Source organism: Megalobrama amblycephala, linkage group LG15 (genome assembly GCF_018812025.1).
Source record: "Megalobrama amblycephala isolate DHTTF-2021 linkage group LG15, ASM1881202v1, whole genome shotgun sequence".
Taxonomy (NCBI): domain Eukaryota; kingdom Metazoa; phylum Chordata; class Actinopteri; order Cypriniformes; family Xenocyprididae; genus Megalobrama; species Megalobrama amblycephala.
This window is the reverse complement of record NC_063058.1, coordinates 20,438,636-20,463,276: the sequence shown is the minus strand read 5'-3', so window position 1 is coordinate 20,463,276 and position 24,641 is coordinate 20,438,636. Positions and strand designations below refer to the sequence as shown.

General features: G+C 36.0%; 1 protein-coding gene across 4 annotated transcripts; it reads left to right on the top strand.

Annotated features, from left to right (window-relative positions):
* The first annotated feature begins 848 nt into the window (after nucleotides 1-848).
* dnm1l (dynamin 1-like) lies at nucleotides 849-24,448 on the top strand. 4 transcript variants are annotated; one of them, XM_048157792.1, is made up of 20 exons: nucleotides 865-1,112; nucleotides 3,884-4,028; nucleotides 6,409-6,444; nucleotides 6,963-7,009; nucleotides 9,172-9,243; nucleotides 12,438-12,524; nucleotides 12,614-12,776; nucleotides 12,916-13,036; nucleotides 14,156-14,287; nucleotides 14,380-14,586; nucleotides 14,670-14,790; nucleotides 17,024-17,179; nucleotides 21,228-21,317; nucleotides 21,436-21,528; nucleotides 21,627-21,680; nucleotides 21,890-21,961; nucleotides 22,365-22,517; nucleotides 22,653-22,762; nucleotides 22,841-23,000; nucleotides 24,073-24,448. In XM_048157792.1, the coding sequence occupies exons 1-20, from the start codon at nucleotides 1,011-1,013 to the stop codon at nucleotides 24,127-24,129; spliced, it is 2,178 nt and encodes a 725-aa protein (XP_048013749.1). In that variant the 5' UTR covers nucleotides 865-1,010; the 3' UTR covers nucleotides 24,130-24,448. The 4 variants fall into 4 exon arrangements, with proteins under 4 accessions (XP_048013752.1, XP_048013750.1, XP_048013749.1 ...); XM_048157793.1 differs by lacking the exon at nucleotides 6,409-6,444 and having other exon boundaries at nucleotides 853-1,112; XM_048157794.1 differs by lacking the exon at nucleotides 21,890-21,961 and having other exon boundaries at nucleotides 866-1,112.
* The last annotated feature ends 193 nt before the right edge of the window (nucleotides 24,449-24,641 follow it).

Here is a 24,641-nt window from a genome sequence, read left to right as displayed (position 1 = left end):
TAAACTTGAGCAACTTGTCTCCTCAGTCCCCAGACGTTTGCAGACTGTTATAAAAAGAAGAGGGGATGCCACACCGTGGTAAACATGGCCTTGTCCCAACTTTTTTGAGATGTGTTGATGCCATGAAATTTAAAATCAACTTATTTTTTCCTTAAAATTATACATTTTCTCAGTTTAAACATTTGATATGTCATCTATGTTGTATTTTGAATAAAATATTAAAAATTTGAAACGTCCACATCATTGCATTCTGTTTTTATTCACAATTTGTACAGTGTCCCAACTTTTTTTGGAATCAGGTTTGTATTATTGGAGAAGTTTGATAAACATACATTGAAATGGTTTTGCTCTGAACCCATTTTTTTTAAAATATTGATGACTTTAAATAATACTGAAGTGTTTTGTATATATATGTAAACAAGCAAAAGGCTCTTATTTAATATTAATAACAAAAATAATACATTGATAATTTAAGTGGCATTCTTTTCATACTGTTTATTTTGTTTTTTATACTCTGGCATTTTTACATTTTGTATTTAACTGTTAATAGTTTATCCAGTAACATTTCACTTGGTGTGTAGTCCTATATTTATTAAAACACTACATGTGTTGTTGCTCAGATAACCATATTAATAACACCACATATCTACATGTGTCATAATTTATGTAATATTGGCACTTTAACTATATTCCGTGCTTTCTCACCCAAAACACGTTTTCCTGTATGCTCCAAAATATTTTTGTTTCACCCCGTAGATACGGTTGCCTTGGCGCATTCACTCAGAACAATGCTTGGTAATGTAGTTTATTTCCAGAAAATTCAAAAGTGGGTCAACAGCTGTTGTGCCGCCTAAAACTACAAGTCCCACAATGCACCGGTACGCAGTTTTTTCGCGGCCGGGTTGGTTCATGGTGCCACAGTGAGGGACATTGGATGACTTTGTGCTGTGTTTAACCGGGGTAGTCGCCTTAGCTCATTCATTTTGACAGGGGGAGAGATCGTCAACGCGATGGAGGCTCTTATTCCTGTCATTAACAAACTCCAGGATGTTTTTAACACAGTCGGGGCGGATATTATCCAGCTGCCTCAGATTGCAGTAGTGGGAACGCAGGTAATTATTTAGTTGTTGTTTCCATTCAGACTGATACAGGTCCATGGCGTTGTCTCAAAACCTAGTGAGTTACCTACCTAGACTGCATTTTTAGGCATAAGAAGTTCGGAATGGAATGGAATCGAAAGTTCGAGTGCGCCTATGAAGCCCCTAGCTATGCAGCTCACTTATTTCGAAACACAGCCCATTATTAGCTATATATATATATATTTTTCTTGCGACATGTTTTATATATGGCAAGGTCAACGACAAAAAAACAAATGTCATTTTAAATATACCAACCATTAAGACAATAAAATCAAAATCTACAAATAATGTTATCTGCGCTATCCAGCTAACTAGCGTGCTAACCTAAGTCCTCGCTAGTTTCCTCATTTCTATTTGAATAATTGACCTCTCAAGCATATTATGTGAAAATTTCTACTGTTAGGAATGTGTTTATGTTCTAACAGCATGATAAATATCATAAAGTGAATTCTAGAGGTGTTTTGGTCTCAGTACAGTAGCTAACAAATGATGAGATGCGCCATAGTCGGTCTTCCTCTGAACTTGACAGTTCAGGCAGCATGTTTGAACCTGAACTGAACAGCTGCAGGACTCACTGCATATGAAGGACAAAACGGGCAGAAAGGATTGTGAATCTTATCCATCTGACTTTACACTTGATATCTGCAGCATTTCATTGTGGAAAATATTGCATACTTAATAGTGTTGTAATATAGACCTTTAATGTAAGTAAACCAGAGACTGACTCGTGAAGTAGAAGAGTTTCCTACCATCTGCCACACACACACTTCAAGTATAAGAAGTCTAAAGAGTCTTAAAGCAGACTTTCATTGACCGCTTAAGAGGATATGGCTGTCTGGGTGCCCAAGAAAGAGTTGTTATCCCTGTAAAGCCTAACATATGAAATAATAGCCCAAAAAGGTTACCACACAGGTTACCAACCTACCTATAGTTTGTTTTTGTGGACAAGTTACTCCAAATTGATGATTGCCTCAAATGTTATGTGGATTCTGCTTTCCATAAGTAAAAATGGCAGATTTCAAATTTCATACTTCAGGTGTTTTGGGCCCAATAACAAAAGAAACAATTTTGGACTCCAATATTTTATTTATTTATTTATTTTATTTATTTTTTTGTATGTTTTTATTTTAAATAGAACATTTTATTGAACATTTAGACAATTTATAAAAGAAAATCTGGAAAAAAAATTTTTTAAGTATGTGTTTTATGTTATGCATCAGGCATTTATGGCTCATATAGTATAAAATGTTGAGAATATAGAGCTCACACTTTTATTCAGAGGCCCAAACTGAGCAAAAATATGCAGTTTAGTGTAGATGTTATTTATATGGCAAAAGAGTATGATGAAAATAAATTCTGATACTTGCATAAAATGCATATAAATATCAGTTGTCACTCTATATCTCCCAATAATATGTCTTAGTATTAAAGGGTTAGTTCACCCAAAAATGAAAATAATGTCATTAATTACTCACCTTCATGTCGTTCTACACCCGTGACCTTCATTCATCTTCGGAACAGAAATTAAGATATTTTTGATGAAATCCGATGGCTCAGCGATGCCTGCATTCACAGCAATGACATTTCCTCTCTCAAGATCCATAAAGGTATTAAAAACATATTTAAAACAGTTCATGTGAGTACCTTAATATTATAAAGTGACAAGAATACTTTTTGTACGCCAAAAAATCCAAAATAAAGACTTTTCAACAATATAGTGATGGGCCGATTTCAAAACACTGCTTCGGAGCTTTATGAATCGAATCAGTCTCCTATCAAACATCTAAACTGCTGAAATCACGTGACTTTGGTGCTCCGAATCACTGATTCGATTCGCAAAGCGCCGAAGTTTCATGAAGCAGTGTTTTGAAATCGGCCCATCACTAGATATTGATGAAAAGTCGTTATTTTGTTTTTTTTTGAACTCGCATGAACTGTTTTAAATATGTTTTTAGTAGCTTTATGGATCTTGAGAGAGGAAATGTCATTGCTGTGAATGCAGGCCTCACTGAGCCAACGGATTTCATCAAAAATATCTTAATTTGTGTTCTGAAGATTAACAAAGGACTTACGGGTGTAGAACGGCATGAGGGCGAGTAATAAATGACATTATTTTCATTTTTGGGTGAACTAACCCTTTAAGATATTTGAAGACTTAGTTTTCTGATCAAAGCTCTGTAGTTTTATTATGGGGCAAAACATATAATGCAATGCAATAATTATCAACAGATTTTACAAATAAAACATCCTCAAAATCCTGATGTTTCATATTATTTATACTTAACATTTTAACATGATTTTTCTAAAAAAAAAATGATGTATGGATCAAGTAAACCTAAGTTACTTCAGTCCAGTAAATGTTTATCTTGAAATATTACTAACAATATAAAAGTTGTTCCTACGTTTATTTTATAAAAATCTGAAAAGATTTCAAAGCAAAGACATGTGAACCTTGAACTGAAGCTGGACATTTTTAGAATGATCCTAAAAGGCCTTGTACTTGCTAAGAAGTATAATACTTATCAATCAGATGACAGAAGGCATGTAGTAGATTGTGTACAACTGGTTTTTCCAGCAAAATTTTGATCATGTTGATAATTTAGAGGCTTTAGAAATTTAGGTTAGATCAGCAAGTGAACTTTTAGTTACTGCTCTAAACATGTTTTTAAGTAGTAAATGTTCAGTAATTGACAGTCAAGATAGATTTACTCAGTACTGACTTTGTATGGTCATCTGATTTCCAGAGCAGTGGGAAAAGCTCTGTGCTGGAAAGTTTGGTTGGCAGAGACCTTCTGCCCCGTGGGACGGGTATCGTCACCCGCAGACCTCTCATCCTCCAGCTGGTGAATGTAGACCCGGAGGACAGAAGAAAGACCGGCGAGGAGAATGGTATGTACTTTTTTTTTTTGTGTGTCTATTTGCAGTTTGGAAAAGCATGAATCAATGTGTGTGTTTGTAGGATTTAGGTGCTACTTTCTCTCTAATCTGGTTTCTCAATCAATGGCAGTACAGTGGTGATAGGTACTTGTTAGGAGAAAGGTAAAGAGAAAGGAAAATGTAGTGACTTGAGCCAGTTTATTCCTGTGCTGTTTCTTTAAAGGGTTAGTTCACCCAAAAATTAATATATTACTCAACCTCATTTTGTTCCAACCCGTAAGACTTTTGTTCATCTTTGAAATACAAATGAAGATATTTTTGATGAAATCCGAGAGCATTCTGACCCCCCCCCCCCCCCCCCCATAGACCGCAATGCAATTACCACTTTCAAGGCCCAGTATTAAATAAAAAAATTTTTGTCCCCCCTGTTTCTTTGATGATCATTGGTTGATGCATGATTATTTATTATAAGGTTTGTGATTGGTGGATGTTATTTTATGCAATTTTGGTTCATTGTAAGTTTGAATTTTGTTTCTGGTTGTACTTTAAGGTCCTGTTCTTCGTGATCCCATGTTTCAAACTTTAGTTAGTGTGTAATGTTGTTGTTAGAGTATAAATAAAATCTGTAAAATTTTAAAGCTCAAAGTTCAATGCCAAGCGAGATATTTTATTTAACAGAAGTCGCCTACATCGAACGGCCAGTTTGGACTACATCCCTCTACTTCCTTCTTTAATGACGTCACTAAAACAGTTTTTTGACTAACCTCCGCCCACAGGAATACACAAAAAAAGGGGCGTGGTCTTGTTGCGCTCCCACGGAGAAGAGCAAGAGTTGCGTTTGTAGAGTGTGTTTGTCGCCATGTCGTCGAAACGCTGTTATTTTCATCCCGCAGTCCAATCACCTTTGTTTGGCCTTCCCAGGGACGCTGTACTTAGAGATCAGTGGTTACAATTTATAACTCGGTTTCCGAAAATTATAATCCACATGTAAAACTATGTGCAGCACATGTTATGGTAAGAGGCGTGACCTTTCCGGGCACGGTGCGCTAGACTGCTGTCGAATCACAACACAGGAACCGCTGGCACAATCAGAACTCGTTCCTCCTGAAGGAGGGACTTCATAGAACAAGGAAGTCATCAGCCCGTTTTTATGACAGTGGAAACAGCGGTATACAGATAAGTAAATTATGTGAAAAATACTGTTTTTTTTTTACACGCGAAACATGAACACATGTTATATTGCACACTATAAACACAATCAAAGCTTCAAAAAACCACGAAAAACGGGACCTTTAAAGGAACCTACACACACCTGAAACCTTTTAGCCCTGATGCCATTGGCAAAATAAAGTTTTGATGCATAGCTCCAGTTTCTTAGCTTTTTATTTATTTTTGACCCCTCCACGCCACTAGTGTTGCTGGTTTTGTTCCTAAACTACACTTTCAAGGCCCAGAAAGTAGGGCTGCAACGATTAATCGCGATTAATCGTTTGCAAAATAAAAGTCTGTGTTTACGTAATATATATGTGTGTGTGTTCTGTGTATAATAATTATGTATATATAAATACACACACATACAGGTATAAAGTTTAGAAATATATGCATGTATTATAAATATATATTTATATATATATTGCATATAAACATAAATATGTTATATATAAATATAACATTTTCTTAAATATATACATGAATGTGTGTGTATATATATATATATATATATTATATATACACAGAACACACACATATATATTACGTAAACACAGACTTTTATTTTGCAAATGATTAATCGCGATTAATCGTTGCAGCCCTTCCAGAAAGGTAGTAAAGACATCATTAAAATAGTCCACGTGACTCCAGTGGTTCAACCTTAATGTTATGAAGCAACTAGTGTTGTCAAAAGTACTGACCACGATACCAAGTCGGTGCTGAAATTTTAAAAAAAATTAACTGAAAACCTCTGATTGGCCTTTGTGTTCACACACTCAACAGATATGTCTGTGATTGGCTGCGATGATCAACGCTTCAAAAACATGTTGTAAATAGACATAAAATAGACATTCTTCACCGAGCGCTTACACAGATACACACAGGAGCGTTTAAAAAGCGGGTGTCTATCAGCGGACATAAACCTCAAGGATTTCATCAAAAATATCTTAATTTGTGTTCTGAAGATGAACAAAGGTCTTAGGGGTTTGGAACGACATGAGGGTGAGTAATTAATGACAGAATTTTTCATTTTTGGGTGAACTAACCCTTTGAATATATGATATATTTCAGATGAAGCTTTTAGCATGGGCATCTCTGCATATGTGTGGCTTTGGCTACACTAGAGTCCTAGAAAGACTGCATTGCTGCAGGCTAACCCTCTGTCATCTCTCTTTAAACACAGACACCAATACCTGGAAAAATGGGCGCCTTTACAAAGGTCTCCTTTTCCTTGTTCCTTGCCCTTTTGCTTGTGTTGAGCAGCTTTGTGTTTTTGTCATCCTGCTTCCATTATTTGAGTATAAGCTTTGGTCACGCTGCCAATGCAATGGCTTAGATTAAACAAAGCCAGACTGAGAAATCCAGTTTCACTTTCAGATTGAAGTGGTGAGAGTGAACGATATGGGTCTCAAAACATCTGTTTACTCACTAAAAATGAATTAACAGTAATCAACTACTATTTAAACGTCACTTTGTTGTGAGGATATTAGAATTGAGTTTTAGAATGAGCTTAGTAGGCTGTGCTACCCACAGTGCACTGCGTTTTGCCTTTGTTTTGTAGCAGTTTTTGTTTAATTTGCTGCAATAGTGCTTTTAAAGAATAGAAATGATATTTTGATGTGGAACAAAAGCCTATCCTACTTAGTAGACTAAACTCTTTGAAGAAAGTGAAAGTTCACATAGGTTGTGTGATCTATTATTGTGTCATTGACAATGTTGTTAACAATTTTCCCACAGGAGTGGATGGAGAAGAGTGGGGGAAATTTCTACACACCAAAAACAAGGTATGGAAAGCGGTACAATAGATGTTGGGACAAAGAATTCACAATCAGCTGTTGCTCAGGTCAAATGTGTGTGACCTTTTTAACATTTTTTGGAGTCTATTATGAACAATTCTAAATAGTAATAGGCCTAATAATAATAATGGTTCTCCTTGACTAAATTTAGCATGGATTAGTAATTATAAGCACAGGAAAACATCTCATGAAACATTTCTGCCTAATTCACTATTTTGCGTACACACATACATTTGTTCTTAACTGTTATTTGCCAGTTGTACATTTGCATATTTAAGATTAAATATACACTGCCCTCCAAAAGTTTGGAAACGCCCTAGAAAAGTGGGGGTTTGGACAATATTGGCATGAATCCTTTTTAATTTGTGATAATTTTGCACTGATAAGGGACAACACAAACTACGAAGACATATTTTATTATATAAACAGTTTATACATAGAGAAAACGTAATTTTTCGATTCATCAAAATATCCTCCATTAGCAGCTATCTGACCTAAACTGGGTTCTGATTGGTTCACTGTATTCTAAACTTAATTGTTGAAGCTATTAAGGTGTGCTGACCCAAAACTCTTTTACAAACCTGGGCCAAGTTAAAACCAGTAACCAGGCATCACAGCAGGCAAAGGGGCGTGTCTGACTTTGACATGTATATATTGCCATTATTATGGAATCAAAATGAAAATTATTATTGCTGGTCTTCAATGATAATGTCAAGTTACTTTAATGTATTTGCACCAAAAAATAAGGATTTATGCTGATATCGTCCAAAACCACACTTTTCCAGGGGTGTTGGAGGGCAGTGTACATGTATACAATTTCATCTTAACATGTTTATAAGTCCACCAAGACTGTGATTTTTGTGTACCGGTGGTTTCAGTTGTTCCTAGGTTTTTTTTTTGTTTTTTTTTTGGTCATTTTAGAAAAAATGTAACTACAAAAGTTATTAAAGTGCCCCTATTATGCTATTGTATTCCTAATTCTGTTTTGGAGATCTCCAACAATAGGTTTACGTGCATCCAAGGTCAAAAAACACTAATTTTCTCATAATATATATTGCAGCATCACCTCTTTTCTCACAGTGTCTGAAACGGTTTGATAAAGGATTTAGTCTCTCTAAACCCCTCCCTTCCGAGAGCCTACTCTGCTCTGATTGGTCAGATGGCCCAGTCTGTTGTGATTGGTCTACTTTGCTCTGATTGGTCATATGGCCCAGTCTGTTGTGATTGATCTACCACTTACAGCATGTGTCGAAAATGAAAAGGCCATTACCATATCCGCATTTTCGCTCCGGATCTTCCTCAACACATGATATAAATCGATACGAACAGTAACAATGGCGTCAGCTACAACTGCAGTGTTTGAGGGCGAGTCAAAGTAGATGTTGTTAACATGCAGCCAGTAAAAAGGAATGGGATTTTGTGAATTTGTTACAAACCTACTTAGGTTCGTGCAGGAAGTTAGACTGGAATTACTGACTACTTTTTTTCAGGCTGTTCAGAATCGGTTCTTTCCTTTGAAGAGACAATAACTCCATTTGAGCATTTTGATCCTTGAAACTTTGCAGACTTTTTTCATTTACAAATAGCTGTATGACACTGCTAAAAGTCTATATCCAAAAAAGCATAATAGGGGCACTTTAATCATGATTTTTTTTTTTTTTTTTTTTTTTCACAAAAGCGTACATACTCAGATAATCATGCACAATTTTGTGCATATTTACAGTTAGTGAATGAGACCCAATGTCTCGAGACACATGTTTAATTTGGGATGATCCAACAACTCACATTTGAGAAAGTCCAACTGGAAAAGTTGTTACAACAAAGAGACGCTGCACAATGTAGGTTTATTCAGTCATTCTGGCCATCAGACACTTTTATGTGCAACAAACGACAGTGCAGTGGGTTTGTTTGATTGTTTGACAGTTTGATGATGAGCAGATGAACAAGTCCTTTAATTCATGAACATCAAGAGCGTGTTGGTCCAAATGATCACAGCAGTGTGGTCTTGAGTCCGGACACATGCTTTGTGTTCACCTCATGTAACATTAACTCCATTCACTGTTGTGTTTCTTGTTCTCTTTAATTTTATAGAAGTTTGTCACTGTGAAGTGAGATATAATGATTGGTAATATTGTGTCTTTGCCTTTTAGATCTACACAGATTTTGATGAAATCAGGCAAGAAATTGAAAATGAAACAGAAAGAATTTCTGGCAATAACAAGGTATGGAAGAGTCCTTAAAGCAGGGGTCTCAAACTCAAATTGTCGGGGGGCCATTTCTGTGATTGACACCTCATAGGAGGGCCATATTATCAGGGTACCCGCGGGGTCTTAAAAGCATTGAAAAAGTCTTACATTTGATAATCTAAAATTAAGGCCTTAATAGCCTTGAATTTGGTATACAAAGTCTTGGATTTCGTTACAAAGGTCTTATTTTTATTTTTTTTATTTTTTAACTTTTCCTAGGATTAAGTTCATACCGTAACAAAATGAACTGTTACTAGTGTAGGCTAATTAAAAATGCATGCAGCGTAATGTTGAGTGCACCTCGCGCTCCACGTCATAGCAGTAAGCGCGAAAGCTCACGCACCCGTTACTATGGTTACTAGGCAAGTGAGGTAAATTACTAGAGATGAGCCGGATACTCGGCTGAAACGAGTATCCGGTACGGATAAAGCACTTCTGCCGAGTACGAGTATTATACGAGTAATACGAGTCAATATCTGTGCTCGGATTAAATGAAAATCATCATTGGGTAGCTGATTGTGTCAGTGTTCTGTGATAGTCTAGTCCAGTGGTCTCAAACTGCCGGCCCGCGGGCCATTTACGGCCCGCAACTGATCTCAAAAATAAAACATAATCCGGCCCGCTAAATTATTATTATTATTATAATTATTATTCTCTAGTACGCGTCACATACGCGGCCGCGCCGGCATTCTCCTTCTTTCCAATGCGCTTTCGCTCCCGTGGCGTCTGTCGTTGCTATGCAACCATGAGCCGCGCTCTCAACCGCGTCGCTTCTATTATGAGCGCGCTTGCCTAAATTACAGTAAAAGCACTCGACTTTAAGTCACGAGCGTCGTTTTAAATCACCGAAACGCGTCCGATGCTACCATGTCAAGAAACAGAAGAGTGTACAAATGTATTTAAGGGTTGTATTTGTTCTGTACAGTGTTGTTCAGTGCAAGATTTTAATTTTATTTAAGCTAGCATGAAGTAAAGGAAAACAGCCTACTTCCACTAAATGTTAAAAACTAATAACAATGAGAGATTTTTATTTTTTGGCAAAATAAAGTTGATATATATAGCTTCAGTTTTTTTGTTTATTTCTGACCCCTCCATGGCATCTATGAGTGTTGCTGGTTTTGTTCCTAAATTACTAATTTTTTTTATTCCATGCACCTTGTTGGATGTGAGAAGTTGCACCAGACTATTGCAATTAATAGTATTATATTAGTATATTAGTAGTATTACATCAATTACATTAGTAGTATTATATCAATTACATCATAGTATTAGCCTATATAATTATATTACACTCTGTAACAATGAGAGAGACACTGCTGTTTACATTTAGTAGGCCTATGGTAAATAAAATATTTATAGTAGGTATAAAAATATATGCCGAATTAATTATTTTCTAGGGTTCAAAATTTATACAGATTTGACATTTTCCCCTCATACTTCTGTCAGAATGGGTACGAAGTTGGCATTGAATTTCATTTAAAATGGTATTAAAAAGGTCTTAAAAAGCCTTGAATTTCATTTGGAGGATCCTGGGGGTACCCTGATTATCCTTCAAGCGCAAGAAAGCGCAACATTTCAGAAAATTTACTTTCCTTTGCATTATTTCTCATTTAGCCTACTTCAAATTTCATTAGGCCTACTAAAATATTTTTTATACCTATACTATAAATATCTTATTTACCATACTAAATGTAAACAGCAGTGTCTCTCTCATTGTTACAGAGTGTAATATAATTATATAATACTATTACTAATATAATACTATTAATTGAAATAGTCTGGTGCGACTTCTCACATCCAACAAGATATATGGAATAAAAAATCAGTAATTTAGGAACAAAACCAGCAACACTTGTGGCGTGGAGGGGTCAGAAATAAACAAAAAAACTGGAGCTATATATCAACTTTATTTTGCCAAAAAAAAAAAATCTCTCATTGTTACATACATTATTAGTTTTTAACATCTAGTGGAAGTATTTTCCCTTACTTTATGTTAGCTTAAATAACATTAAAATCTTGCACTGAACAACACTGTACTGAACAAATACAATCCCTGAATACATTTGTACACTTTGTTTCTTGACAGACACCTGCAGCGCTTGTGCTCACACAGCTGGGCCACATTTGTCCAAGATGCCGTTTGAGCATCGGTAACATTTAATGGCTGCATCGGACGCGTTTCGGTGGTTTAAATCGGCGCTCATGACTTAAAGTCGAGTGCTTTTGCTGTAATTTAGGCAAGCGCGCTCATAATAGAAGCGATTGAGAGCGCGGCTCAAGGTTGCATAGCAACGACAGACGCCACTGGAGCGAAAGCGCATTGGAAAGGAGAATGCGGCGCGGCCACTTATGTGACGCGATATGTGAATGCCCCTTAGAACGGCGACTTTTTCTTTGCATATCAGACAGGTAGCAACTAGAGAATAATAATAATAATAATAATTTAGCGGGCCGGATTATGTTTTATTTTTGAGATCAGTTGCGGGCCGGGTAGAGGTGGTGGGCGTGCCGTAAATGGCCCGCGGGCCGGCAGTTTGAGACCACTGCCTTAAAGGAACTACATCAGAGGATGGTTTATTTTAACCCTATATGTACACTACCATTTAAAATTTTAGGGGTCAGTAAGAACTTTATTTATCCAACAAGGACACGTTAAATTAATCAAAGTCAAACAATACATTGATAATGTTTCACTTTCTCTTTCTATTTCTATTTTTAAGCTTTCTATTCATCAAAGAATCCTGAAAAACATGTATCACAGTTTTCAAAAAAATGTAAACAGCACAGCTGTTTTCAACATTGATAATAATAATGTTTATTGAGCAGCAAATCAGCATATTAGAATGATTTCTGAAGGATCATGTGATACTGAAGATTGGAGTAATGATGCTGAAAATTCAGCTTTGACATCACATGAATAAATTAAATTTTAAAATACATTCAAATAGAAAACAGTTAATTTAAATTGTACTACTAATTCACAATATTGCTGTATTTTTAATCAAATAAATGCAGCGTTGGTAGACTTCTATCAAAAACATTAAAAAAAAATGACTGACCCCAAACTTTTGAACTGTAATGTAGTTTCTATTGGCATTAAGCTCTGCAATTTTGACCAATACAGTATTGTTGAAGGTCTTACAAATATATCTTGTGTCATTGTTTCACAGGGGATTAGTGATGAGCCTATTCACCTGAAAATCTTCTCACCACATGTTGTCAATCTCACGCTGGTGGATCTGCCTGGCATCACAAAGGTGTTTTATTCAAAAGCACAGCTTGGCCTGTTTGAATATTCTGTTTGTGGATGATTTTTTGATGCTGACACTGATATATTCATATTCAGGTCCCAGTGGGAGACCAGCCCAAAGATATCGAGCTGCAGATCCGTGAACTGATCTTAAAATACATCAGCAATCCCAACTGCATTATTTTAGCTGTCACTGCGGCGAACACAGACATGGCCACCTCTGAAGCTCTGAAAGTGGCCCGTGAGGTGGATACAGATGGTCAGCATATTTGCGTTTATTTTACTCTACTTGTGCATTATTTTTGCACACAATGTCTGTATCTTTCACTTTGTGTGATGTTTTTCCACATAGCTGTGTGATGCAGTTTTTTTTTTTAAATGCAGCATTTTAATTTCAGGTCGCAGAACACTGGCTGTAGTGACTAAACTAGATCTGATGGATGCCGGTACTGATGCAATGGATGTACTAATGGGCAGAGTCATTCCTGTTAAACTAGGACTGATCGGAGTGGTCAACAGGTAAAAAAAAAAAAAAAAGAAATAGAAAGAAAATTAATTATTTATGGGTCAATGATGTGACAGGTCTTTTTTTTGTCCAAAGGCCCTAATAATAATAAAAAAAAACAAAGATATGACATCCAAAGAATGTAAGGTAGTACACCTAGATCTCTTTTATCAAATCCAAAAGGTTTTAATTATATTTTCCTACAGGTATTTTAAAGATTTTGAAGTGTCAAAAGGTCATTCGGTTTAACTGTCCAAAGACCAATACGTATGGTATTAAATGGTATTAAAATTATTTGTAGAAGTTCGTTGCTTTGTTATGAGAAAGAATGTCCAGAAAAATGAATTTCATTGATGTCATTTGGAGTAACCAATATTAAGGGATCATTTTGGATCAAGTCATGCGGTCAGTATCATGTGACAGGATGTGACATCATTCAGACACCTGCAAAGGACCACATGGTCATGAAGCAAAGTAACTGTCTTTTAACTATTTGAAAAATTCATGTTTTCACTCATACGCATGTCCTGAAACATCAGGTCATTCGGTTCAACCGCTATAAAACGTGGAAAATGTTGTAATATTTTAAAAACTTGTACTAAATATAAAATGTTTGATTGTCCTAGCTAGATATCAGCCTGTTAGCATTGTTTGAAAATATCGTCATTCGGTGTAACCAAAAGTGTCATTTGGTAAAACCGAAGTTTTGGTTAAACCGAATTACTTTTTTGGTGACAAATTTTGTCCATCTTGTAAAAAATGAGAAAAGCAGTGGTAATTGATTATAAAAACCACATAATCTCATAGTTAACACTTCATAAAACTTCAAAATTAATTATATCTCCATTATGGTTTTTTTTTTTACACTTTTAAAAACCTTATTTGTCAATGATCCTTATATAACTGTCAATCTATTTTAAATGTAGTAATATAAATATAATATAAAAATATAAAAAAAATTTGCATCATTACTATTTTAACAATTTTCATTATATATACATTATATCATTTATATATATATATATATATATATATATATATATATGAAATGAAATATATAATATATATATATATATATATATTTAGTTTTTTTTTTTTTGTTCTTGAAAATATGACTAAATGTCTTTATACAGGAGTCAGCTGGACATCAATAATAAGAAAACTGTGGCAGACTCCATCCGTGATGAGCATGCCTTCCTGCAGAAGAAATACCCCTCCCTTGCCAACAGAAACGGAACCAAATATCTTGCCAGAACATTAAATAGGTGAGTGTTTATGCTTCTAATATCAAATTTTGTTCATTTTGCTGAGCATATCTGCTTTTAAAGTAGTAAAAAATTTTTTTTTTCCCCATCAGGTTATTGATGCATCATATTAGGGACTGTTTACCAGAGCTGAAGACGCGTATCAACGTTCTAGCAGCCCAGTATCAGTCGCTGCTCGGCAGCTACGGTGAGCCGGTGGACGACAAGAGCGCCACCCTGCTGCAGCTAATCACAAAGTTTGCCACAGAGTACTGCAACACTATTGAAGGGACGGCCAAATACATTGAGACCGCTGAACTGTTAGTTCATCTTTTCTTCCAGTTACTGATATAATAAACCACAGTGCTAGTGCTAACCACAGTTGTTTGTGCTCTTTTTTTAGGTGTGGTGGTGCAAGAATTTGTTATATTTTCCATGAGACGTTTGGTAGAACACTGGAGTCAGTCGATCCACTTGGAGGACTTACAACCATAGATGTCCTTACAGCAATTAGGAATGCTACGGTAGGTTTTTTTAGTGAATATTTGGAGATTTCTACATCCGAAATAAAGACTGCAGCCTGTGGTGCTCTGCATTGTGCTGCAGTCTGCTCAAAGTCTGCAGATTTCTATTTTAGCACAACTCCTCTGAGGGACCTTTAAATATTAGAGTGACTTTAAGAAGCTTTTCTATAACACCGTGAAGCTAGATCTAGGGATGACACAGTTACTGGCTTAGCTAAACCACAATAAAATTCTAATTACCATTTCATTTTAATTATCATTAAAACCATATTTGATTACTCACAGTAAATAGTCCAGCATTGAGCAAATTTTTGAACCCTAACAAAAAAGTGCATAATGCTGCTAATTTTAGTGTTTGTTGGGCTTTGATATAAATCTTGGTGAAATGGTGTTTGTATCAGTATTTTTTTGAACATTTTCAGCACATTTTAACAATACCATGATATAGGGGTGTGCGATATAATGATTTTTGATCGCGGACGATTAAAATGTCTCCACGATCTGCTTATGAAGAAATATCGTAGTATCGTGCTACAGTGCTTTCTATCAGTTGCAGTTCCAGCACCTCCGTCTCAGCATACTGTTCAACGTGACGTAGATTCACATCACATTTTAACGCAGCGGTAGAGTAATATTCGCGGGACACTTCAATCCACAAAAGTTCATTATTTCATGTGCCTTGCCTTGCCGGTTAAACTTTCCTTTCGCGTGCTGATGCGCTGTTCTGACATGCGTTTTTCAGAGCGCGTTCACCCGAAGCGCACAGGCACTCTGTCAAACAGCGCCTGATTAGCTACTAAGTTATCTTTAGAGTCCAATTGCTCTAAAACTGTCAAATACACAAAAAAATGTTTACATAAACACAGCTGGTTATGTCTAAAGTGAAAGTAAACATTTGAGAGAAAATTGGATGCATGGCTGTATATTAGATATACGTGGAGGTCTTTAAAGTGGCAGAGCAGCCTAATATTAACCATGCTGCCGCTTGTCCTTAAAGGGATAGTTCACCCAAAAATGAAAATTGATGTTTATCTGCTTACCCCCAGCGCATCCAAGATGTAGGTGTCTTTGTTTCTTCAGTAGAACACAAATTATGATTTTTAACTCCAACCGTTGCCGTCTGTCAGTCAAATAATGCTAGTGGATGGGAACTTCTACTATAAGAGTCAGAAAAACATGCACAGACAAATCCAAATTAAACCCTGCGGCTCGTGACGACACATTGATGTCCTAAAACACGAAACAATCAGTTTGTGCGAGAAACTGAACAGTATTTATATCATTTTTTACCCCTAAAACACCACTATGTCCAACTGCGTTCAGCATTCGCTTAGTGAGGTCTGATCGCGCTCTGACAACGGCAGTGATGTCTCGCGCGTATACTTCAACGAGTTGTCAGAGCGCGATCAGACCTTACTAATGATATAAATACTGTTCGGTTTCTCGCACAAACCGATCGTTTCATGTCTTAGGACATCAATGTGTCGTCACGAGCCGCAGGGTTTAATTGGGATTTGTCTATGTAAGTTTTATTTACTCTTATAGTAGAAGTTCCCATCCACTAGCATTATTTGACTGACAGTCGGCAGCGGTTGGAGTTAAAAATCATCATTTGTGTCACCTACATCTTGGATGTGCTGGGGGTAAGCAGATAAACATCAAATTTTCATTTTTGGGTGAACTATCCCTTTAAAGGGAAAGTTAACCCAAAAATGAAAGTTCTATCATTATTTACTCACTGTAACGTTGTTTCAAAACTATTAATTTCTAATTAATCCCCAATTATCCCTAAAGAGAAAATCACCCACTGCTCTTGGCTGAGAACTTTAATACATTAGCTTTATTAAGAATAAATGTATAATTTATACAGTAAAGTCTAGTGTTAACAAATAATAACAAATAACAGATAAAAAACAATGACAAAGATTTTTATCTTCGCCACTTTGGCCTAAATGTTTGCCATTTTTAATTTTATTTTATATTTTGTTATTTTGTATTTTATATTTAGTTTGGCTGTAATGCTTAGTCACTTGCAAAATAGTAAAAACAACATGAAGAATCGTGATAAAAATCGTGATATGATATTTTTGCCGTATCGCCCACCCCTACCATGATGATAACTGTGATCGTTTTGGTCACTATAATCTATCATCTGATATGATATTTTCATACCATTACATCTCTGCTTGCATATCGCAGCAGTTTCTGATGTATTTCTTGTGTGTTTCTTCAGGGTCCACGTCCTGCTCTGTTCGTGCCTGAGGTGTCGTTTGAGCTGCTGGTGAAAAGGCAGGTGAAGCGTCTGGAGGAGCCCAGTCTACGCTGTGTGGAGCTGGTGCATGAGGAGATGCAGAGGATCATTCAGCACTGTAGCAACTACAGCACTCAGGTAGACTCCAGACATGGGAGACTTTTTTTCCCCCAGCAAAAAAAGAAAAAGTTTTCCACTTTTTATACAGCACATCAGTTAAAGTGTCATGAAACCCCCCTGTTTTAGCCTGGTCTTTCACACCTCTGAGTTGAAAAAGTCTCAAGAAATGGGCATGTAAAGCTGTGGAAAAGTGGGAGAGTAGAGGGTGGCAACAACCAATAAAACACAGACCTGCAACACACTCATTATACAGACATATGAATATTAAAATATGACAATAAAGGAAACTCAACAAAAACAGATTTGAGGGCTCCTTGATGCATTTTAAAAATATAACCTGTCCCTATATGACAACAAACTCGCAGGAGAAACGCGGAAAATAATATTTTCATTACATTTACAAGCACTACAGTCTCTGAACAAATGACACGTGTCAGTTTAACACAAAATAATACAGGCATAGTTATGTTTTTTTGTCCACTGTTCTTTGAATTTTTGGTCTACATCATTGTCTTCTGTGTATCAGAATAATTCCTCATGTCATTGTGTTCATGATCAGATGTACGGCTGTATCAGTGTCCTTATTTGCACATATATTTCATTTGAAAGAAGACTTGATTAAATATATGTGGTGGTTCATGTTTAGACCACTAGAGTATGTGAAATATGTCCATAAAAACTTAACACACTTACTCCAGTCTGTATAGGATGATCTTTAATCTGCGTTGCGAGCGTTGTTAAACTCATTGCGGCGTTCCGCGCTGAAACTGCTCTCATGCGCGCTTCGCATGTTGTTACGTTGTTTGAATTCTCGGCTGTAATGCGATCTCATGCGTAATACACTACAGTGAGTTCTTTCTCACGAATAAATGGAGAGAAGCACTCAGAACCGGATGATGTGGATTCGTGCCTCTCGAGCCCCAGCAGCCAATCACACTCCGGAGGCACGCTTCTACATTAGATTATGTGACGTTGCTTCGACTTTCCCTTTCAACCCGGAAAAGCAAAATTGCTCAGAAAAATGCAAAAATAACCAAGTGCTTTTAGTGTTTTCATTGATGAGCAGCCTGTACATACTTGTTCAAATCTCAAAAAATGTGTTTTGGGGTTTCATGACCCTTTAAAGTCACCATGAAATCAAAATTTTGTTTTGTTTTTTGCAGTATTTATTATAAATGATTTATTCGTGCTCATCATTATTTTGTAAATTCCGTCTTTAAATAAATTAACTTCCCTTCCCACTTGCAGCGACTTCTCTTCTCTGATGACGCGTTTGCCGGCGCGAGGGTGGGACAACTTGTCACTCGCATGAGATCGACCAATAGCAAACCACACCCATCCAATCAATTCCCAATGGACAAAATCAAGTCCCGCCCTACATTTTTCTCATTCTAATAGCCATTTCACTCAAAATATGTCACAATAGGAAGAAAAGACTATCGCTACTTCTGTTTAATGCTGACTTTAAAGGGATAGTTCACCCAAAAATCATGATTATCCCATGATTTACTCACCCTCAAGCCATTCTAGGTGTAAACGACTATCTTCTTTCAGACGAACACATTTGGAACACAATATCCTGGCTTTTCCAAGCTTTATTCATCTTTAAAAAAAAAACACCTTCTTATTCCTATCCTTTCACTTCCTCTAATCCCTCTCTATTGTATTTTAGGATAATCTGAGCACTGCCTATAACTTGTATTATGAGCACTTCTTGTCTATTTGCCTCGTCATGATGACTCGCTTGTTGTATTCCTCACTTGTAAGTCGCTTTGGATAAAAGCGTCTGCCAAATGAATAAATGTAAATGTAAATGTTATAATGGTAGTGAATGGCGCTCACGATTTTGACGCCCAAAAAAGTGCTTCCATCCATCATAAAAGTAATCCATACAGCTCCAGGGGGTTAATAAAGACCTTCTGAAGCGAAGCGATGGGGTTTTTTTGTAAAAAGAATATCCATATTTACAACTTTATAAACTTTATAATCCGTACGAGTCGACTTACGGCGGAACTGTAACCTCTGACGCAACGCACGATGAATTGACAAACGTGGAAGCTCAGAGGATAGAGCAAAACAAAACACCGGTCACACATTAAAGTCTAAAGTGAGAATTTTTAAATAGAAATGTCGGAGGATTTCAGTATAAGAGAAGTGGAGCTTGAGTTTGTTGCCCAGCCATATTTTTTTTGAACTGCGAGAGGCGTCTAAGCTTACGCTACTCAAACATCATGTCGCGTCACTTGCGTACGGATATTTGTCGGAAGCTGGTTATTATAGTTTATAAAGTTGTAAATATGGACATTTTTCTTACAAAAACGCATCGCTTCACTTCAGATGGCCTTTATTAACCCCCTGGAGCCTTGTGGAGAATTTTTGGGGCTTCAAAATCTCGAGCGCCATTCACTACCATTATAAAGTTTTGAACAGCAAGGATATTTTTTAAATTAACTCCGATTGTGTTTGTGTTGGTCATATACACCTAGGAAGGCATGAGGGTGAGTAAATCATGGGATAATTCTAATTTTTGGGTGAACTATCCCTTTAAGGCCTGTTCACACCAAGAACGATAAAGTTTTAAAGGTGCCCTAGAATTAAAAATTGAATTTATATTGGCATAGTTGAATAACAAGAGTTCAGTACATGGAAATGACATACAGTGAGTCTCAAACTCCATTGTTTCCTCCTTCTTATATAAATCTCATTTGTTTAAAAGACCTCCGAAGAACAGGCGAATCTCAACATAACACCGACTGTTACGTAACAGTCGGGATCATTAATATGTACGCCCCCAATATTTGCATATGCCAGCTCATGTTCAAGGCATTACACAAGGGCAGCCAGTATTAACGTCTGGATCTGTGCACAGTTGAATCATCAGACTAGGTAAGCAAGCAAGAACAATAGCGAAAAATGGCAGATGGAGCAATAATAACTGACATGATCCATGATAACATGATATTTTTAGTGATATTTGTAAACTGTCTTTCTAAATGTTTTGTTAGCATGTTGCTAATGTACTGTTAAATGTGGTTAAAGTTACCATCGTTTATTACTGTATTCACGGAGACAAGAGCCATCGCTATTTTCATTATTAAACACTTGCAGTCTGTATAATTCATAAACACATCTTCATTCTTTATAAATCTCTCCAACAGTGTAGCATTAGCCGTTAGCCACGGAGCACAGCCTCAAACTCATTCAGAATCAAATGTAAACATCCAAATAAATACCATACTCACATAGTCCGACGCATGCAGGACGAACACTTTGTAAAGATCCATTTTGAGGGTTATATTAGCTGTGTGAACTTTGTTTATGCACTGTTTAAGGCAAGCGCGAGCTCCGTGGGCGGAGAGCACGAGAATTAAAGGGGCCGCACAGCATAAATCGGCTCATATTTAATGATGCCCCAAAATAGGCAGTTAAAAAAATTAATAAAAAAAAATCTATGGGGTATTTTGAGCTGAAACTTCACAAACACATTCAGGGGACACCTTAGACTTATATTACATCTTGTAAAAAAACGTTCGATGGCACCTTTAATAATTGCGAATAGCAAAGTCCACATCACAATTACAGCTACAATGACAGGGGAACAATGTTACTTTTAGAGCATTTTGTTTGTTTGTTTTCTCCAACTGATGAACAATAAAAATAACACGTAAAATAAACTGTTTATTGTAAATCTGTTGGTGTGGACGCTAATATAGTTATTATAGTTATTGTTCTTGGTGTGAACGGGCCTTTAGGGATGACTAAGCCAATATTTGTTAATATTGAAATTGAAGCCATTGCTGACTTAACTGTTCCTGTGCTTAACAAATTTGTCCTACCTGCCACCTAGAGTCAGTTTTTAGTAAATATTGCATAAATTTAAATATGTTGATTTTTAAATGTATCAATTTTGTTTGTAGCTTATATATATATATATATATATATATATATATATATATATATATATATATATATATATATTATACTGTTTTATTTATTATTATTAATTATTATCTTCTGTATACTAATTATTATCTTCTCTCTCTCTCTCTCTTTTTTTTTTTGCCAGGAGTTGCTTAGGTTTCCAAAGCTCCATGATGCCATTGTAGAAGTGGTCACCTCTCTGCTCAGGAAGAGGCTACCAGTCACCAATGAGATGGTTGGTTTGTTTTTTGCTCTCTCATGCTTTTATTCTTTTACCTATTATGAAGCAGTTCTCTTGGGCAGTTTATGCACATATATTTCTTTTCTAAAGTTGTTTCTGCTCTCTGCTCTAGGTTCACAATCTTGTGGCGATTGAGTTGGCTTATATTAACACAAAACACCCAGACTTCGCAGATGCTTGTGGGGTCATGAACAACAACATTGAGGTTTACTGACATTTTGATGATAGATTTATGACGGAAATGTATTGATTGGAAAATATTTGAGTGTGAAATTGATTTATATTTGTTGTCTTCGTAAATAGGAGCAGAGACGTAACCGAATGAGAGAGCTTCCCTCAGCAGTGCCTCGTGATAAGGTATGATCTTAAATCTTGAGCTATCAGAGAATTGCGTTTTCTCACATTGCAAATGCTTTTTTTTGTCTGTTTTTCTCTCTGGAAATGAGTTTGTTTCATAAACCAAAAGTCTTGCTGCTTTTTCTTGCAGTTTTGATTTGAATCAGGCTAAAATCTGCTGCTTTCCTCTCTAGCTGACTAGTCTCTTCTTTTCCTGTGTGTCTCTGTAGTCCTTAAAAGGTCCTGGTGGGCAGTCATTGTCGCCCACCGAGCAGCCGCCTGCTGAGGGCGATGGCCCTAAGGTGTGTGGCGCCCCCTGTGTGTAGGGGCAAAGCATGGAGTTGATTTTCAACCCACTCGAACTGCTCCCCCTGACCTATAACCCCGACTGCATGGTCACCAACCATTAAACTGATAGCAGTTTTGGTTTTACTGATCAGGACCTTCTCAAACTTCTGTTGTGATTTGAAGGTTGATTTTTTTTTTTTTTTTTTTTAAGACCCTCGACAATTGTATTTTGCAGTTGTATCTTTTCAGTGTGTGGCCAAAATTTGTGTTTTATGTGTGAACTGTTGTGTGCAAAGCTTATGTTCAGTTTGAAGCCTAAAACCAATTCATAAAACACTGGTGGACTGCATGAGATGGTGTATAAAACACTAGTGGGTGCTCAATCCTGTCTTGTTCTTCCTGTTCATGTGTATTCAGATGGGTGGTGGAGCTCAGGGGGAGCAGGAAGGAGGAACAGGGACCTGGAGAGGCATGTTAAAGAAGGGAGAGGAAGGCCAGGCCGAAGACAGGAACAGGAGCTCCTTTGCCTCCAGCCCTCAGAAAGGACACGCAGTGAACCTGCTTGATGTAGTGAGTCCATAAAACACAAATACTTTTGATTATGCTAAAGTAAATAATCAGCTTAAGTGTTTGTGGTCTCTTTGAGAGCTGTTTGCTAACACGGTCACAATGAATTAGTGTTGATTTGTTCTGGTCTCTCGCCAGCCTGTGCCCGTTGCTCGGAAACTGTCTGCTCGCGAACAGAGGGACTGCGAGGTTATCGAGAGGCTCATCAAGTCTTATTTTCTCATTGTCCGTAAAAACATCCAGGACAGGTATGTAGAAACAGCATGTAACCTCTACAAGAGACCTGTTTCAAGCAGAATGCTCACTCTCTTTCTCCATCTCTACAGTGTACCAAAGGCTGTGATGCACTTCCTCGTGAATCATGTGAAGGATAGCTTACAGAGCGAGCTGGTGGGGCAGCTGTATAAGCCCGCCCTGCTGGACGACCTCCTCACGGAGTCAGAGGACATGGCCCAGCGCCGCAATGAGGCTGCAGATATGCTGAAGGTAATGTCAATCATTTTTATATATATATATATATATATATATATATATATATATATATATATATATATATATATAAAATATATAATGATTTATACAATTGGTAATAGTTATGTATATTAATGTAAAAATGTTTAGTAATGCAGAGTAGCCTTAACATTTAATATGTATTAATTTAATAAAACTAATAATGATTTATTATGTAATAGTAAATATAATTATTACATAACTTGTAATAATAATTATTATTGATATACTGCTAATTTATTGTTTTATATTGAATAATTAATATATCATTTGCAATGGTAATGTATATTAAATGTTAAGTAATGAGTAGCCTTTACATTAATATTAATTGTTGTTGTTAGTAGAAGTAATAATAATGTTTTCAAATTAATTGATTATAGTGTATATATAATTATTAATAATAATGTATATTAGTGTAAAAATGTTTAGTAATGCAGAGTAGCCTTTATATTAATAAGAATTGTTATTAATTTATTGATGCTACTAATAATGTATTATTTAATAACAGTATATATATATATATATATATATATATATATATATATATATATATATATATATATATATATATATTAGTAATAATTATGTATATTTATGTGCAATTAATAATGCAGAGTAGCCTTTACATTAATATTAATATTAATAATTTAAAAATTATTTGATTATACTATAGTACATATCATTCTTAAAAATAAAAATGTTTAGTAATGCAGAGCAGCCTTTACGTTAATATTAATTTTATTTGACTATAGTACATATATTTTTAATTCTTAATATTATTGAATTATTTATATAATAGTTATTAATGTATTACTTTTAAGTAATGTATTAATACATAGTTTTGCTATTATTATTAATTAATAACAATTCATGTTAATGTGGAGGCTACTCTGCATTACTAAGCATTTAATTAAACTTTGAATTTTATATATATATATATATATATATATATATATTTTTTTTTTTTTTTTTTTTTTTTTTTAAAGTATTTTGTCAAAAATAGAAATTTCAAATGTTCAAAAACTCTCATCCTCTCTTTTTCCCACAGGCCTTGCAGAGAGCCAGTCAGGTGATCGCAGAGATCCGTGAAACGCACCTGTGGTGAAGTCCTGCGCTGATGTACAGCCCCTTTCCCTTTTGCTCAAGCCCTGCGGTCTGCGTCAGCCCTGTCTCTGTCCCAGACAGCCAACTTGAAAAATGCACTGGTGTCAGTTAGTGTGTATTGAATATAGTTTTATGTATGCAACGGACTCTTCTTGACTACATTGCGGGCAGCACATATCACGTTACACCTGCACACCGTCCCGTTCAGTGATCTCTTTCATGTATTTAAACTACCATGTACGCCACAGTTAACGTGTGCGGCCTGTTAAAGGACCATGTGTCCCTGATGTACCTAAATTAAAGGTAGTGATATAAACAGATCAAAGGGTTTGTCATTGTGTTGTAGCTTCATTTGGTATTTCTCAAAAATACATTGTTTTGCTGTCCAATAATGCAGTCAACATGGGAACACAAGGGAAAGATCCAGGGACACACTACTCATTTCTTTTGTCTAAATGTGAAATACATGCAAAAAGTGCATAGCATTTTTTTTTCACATTGTTCGTTATATAA

Coding starts and splice junctions, on each gene's coding strand:
- dnm1l (XM_048157792.1), top strand. CDS start 1,011: ATGGAGGCTCTTATTCCTGTCATTAACAAACTCCAGGATGTTTTTAAC. Junction 14,791..17,023: donor CAGCAATTAGGAATGCTACG/GTAGGTTTTTTT, acceptor GTGTTTCTTCAG/GGTCCACGTCCTGCTCTGTT. Junction 23,001..24,072: donor AGGCTGCAGATATGCTGAAG/GTAATGTCAATC, acceptor TTTTTCCCACAG/GCCTTGCAGAGAGCCAGTCA.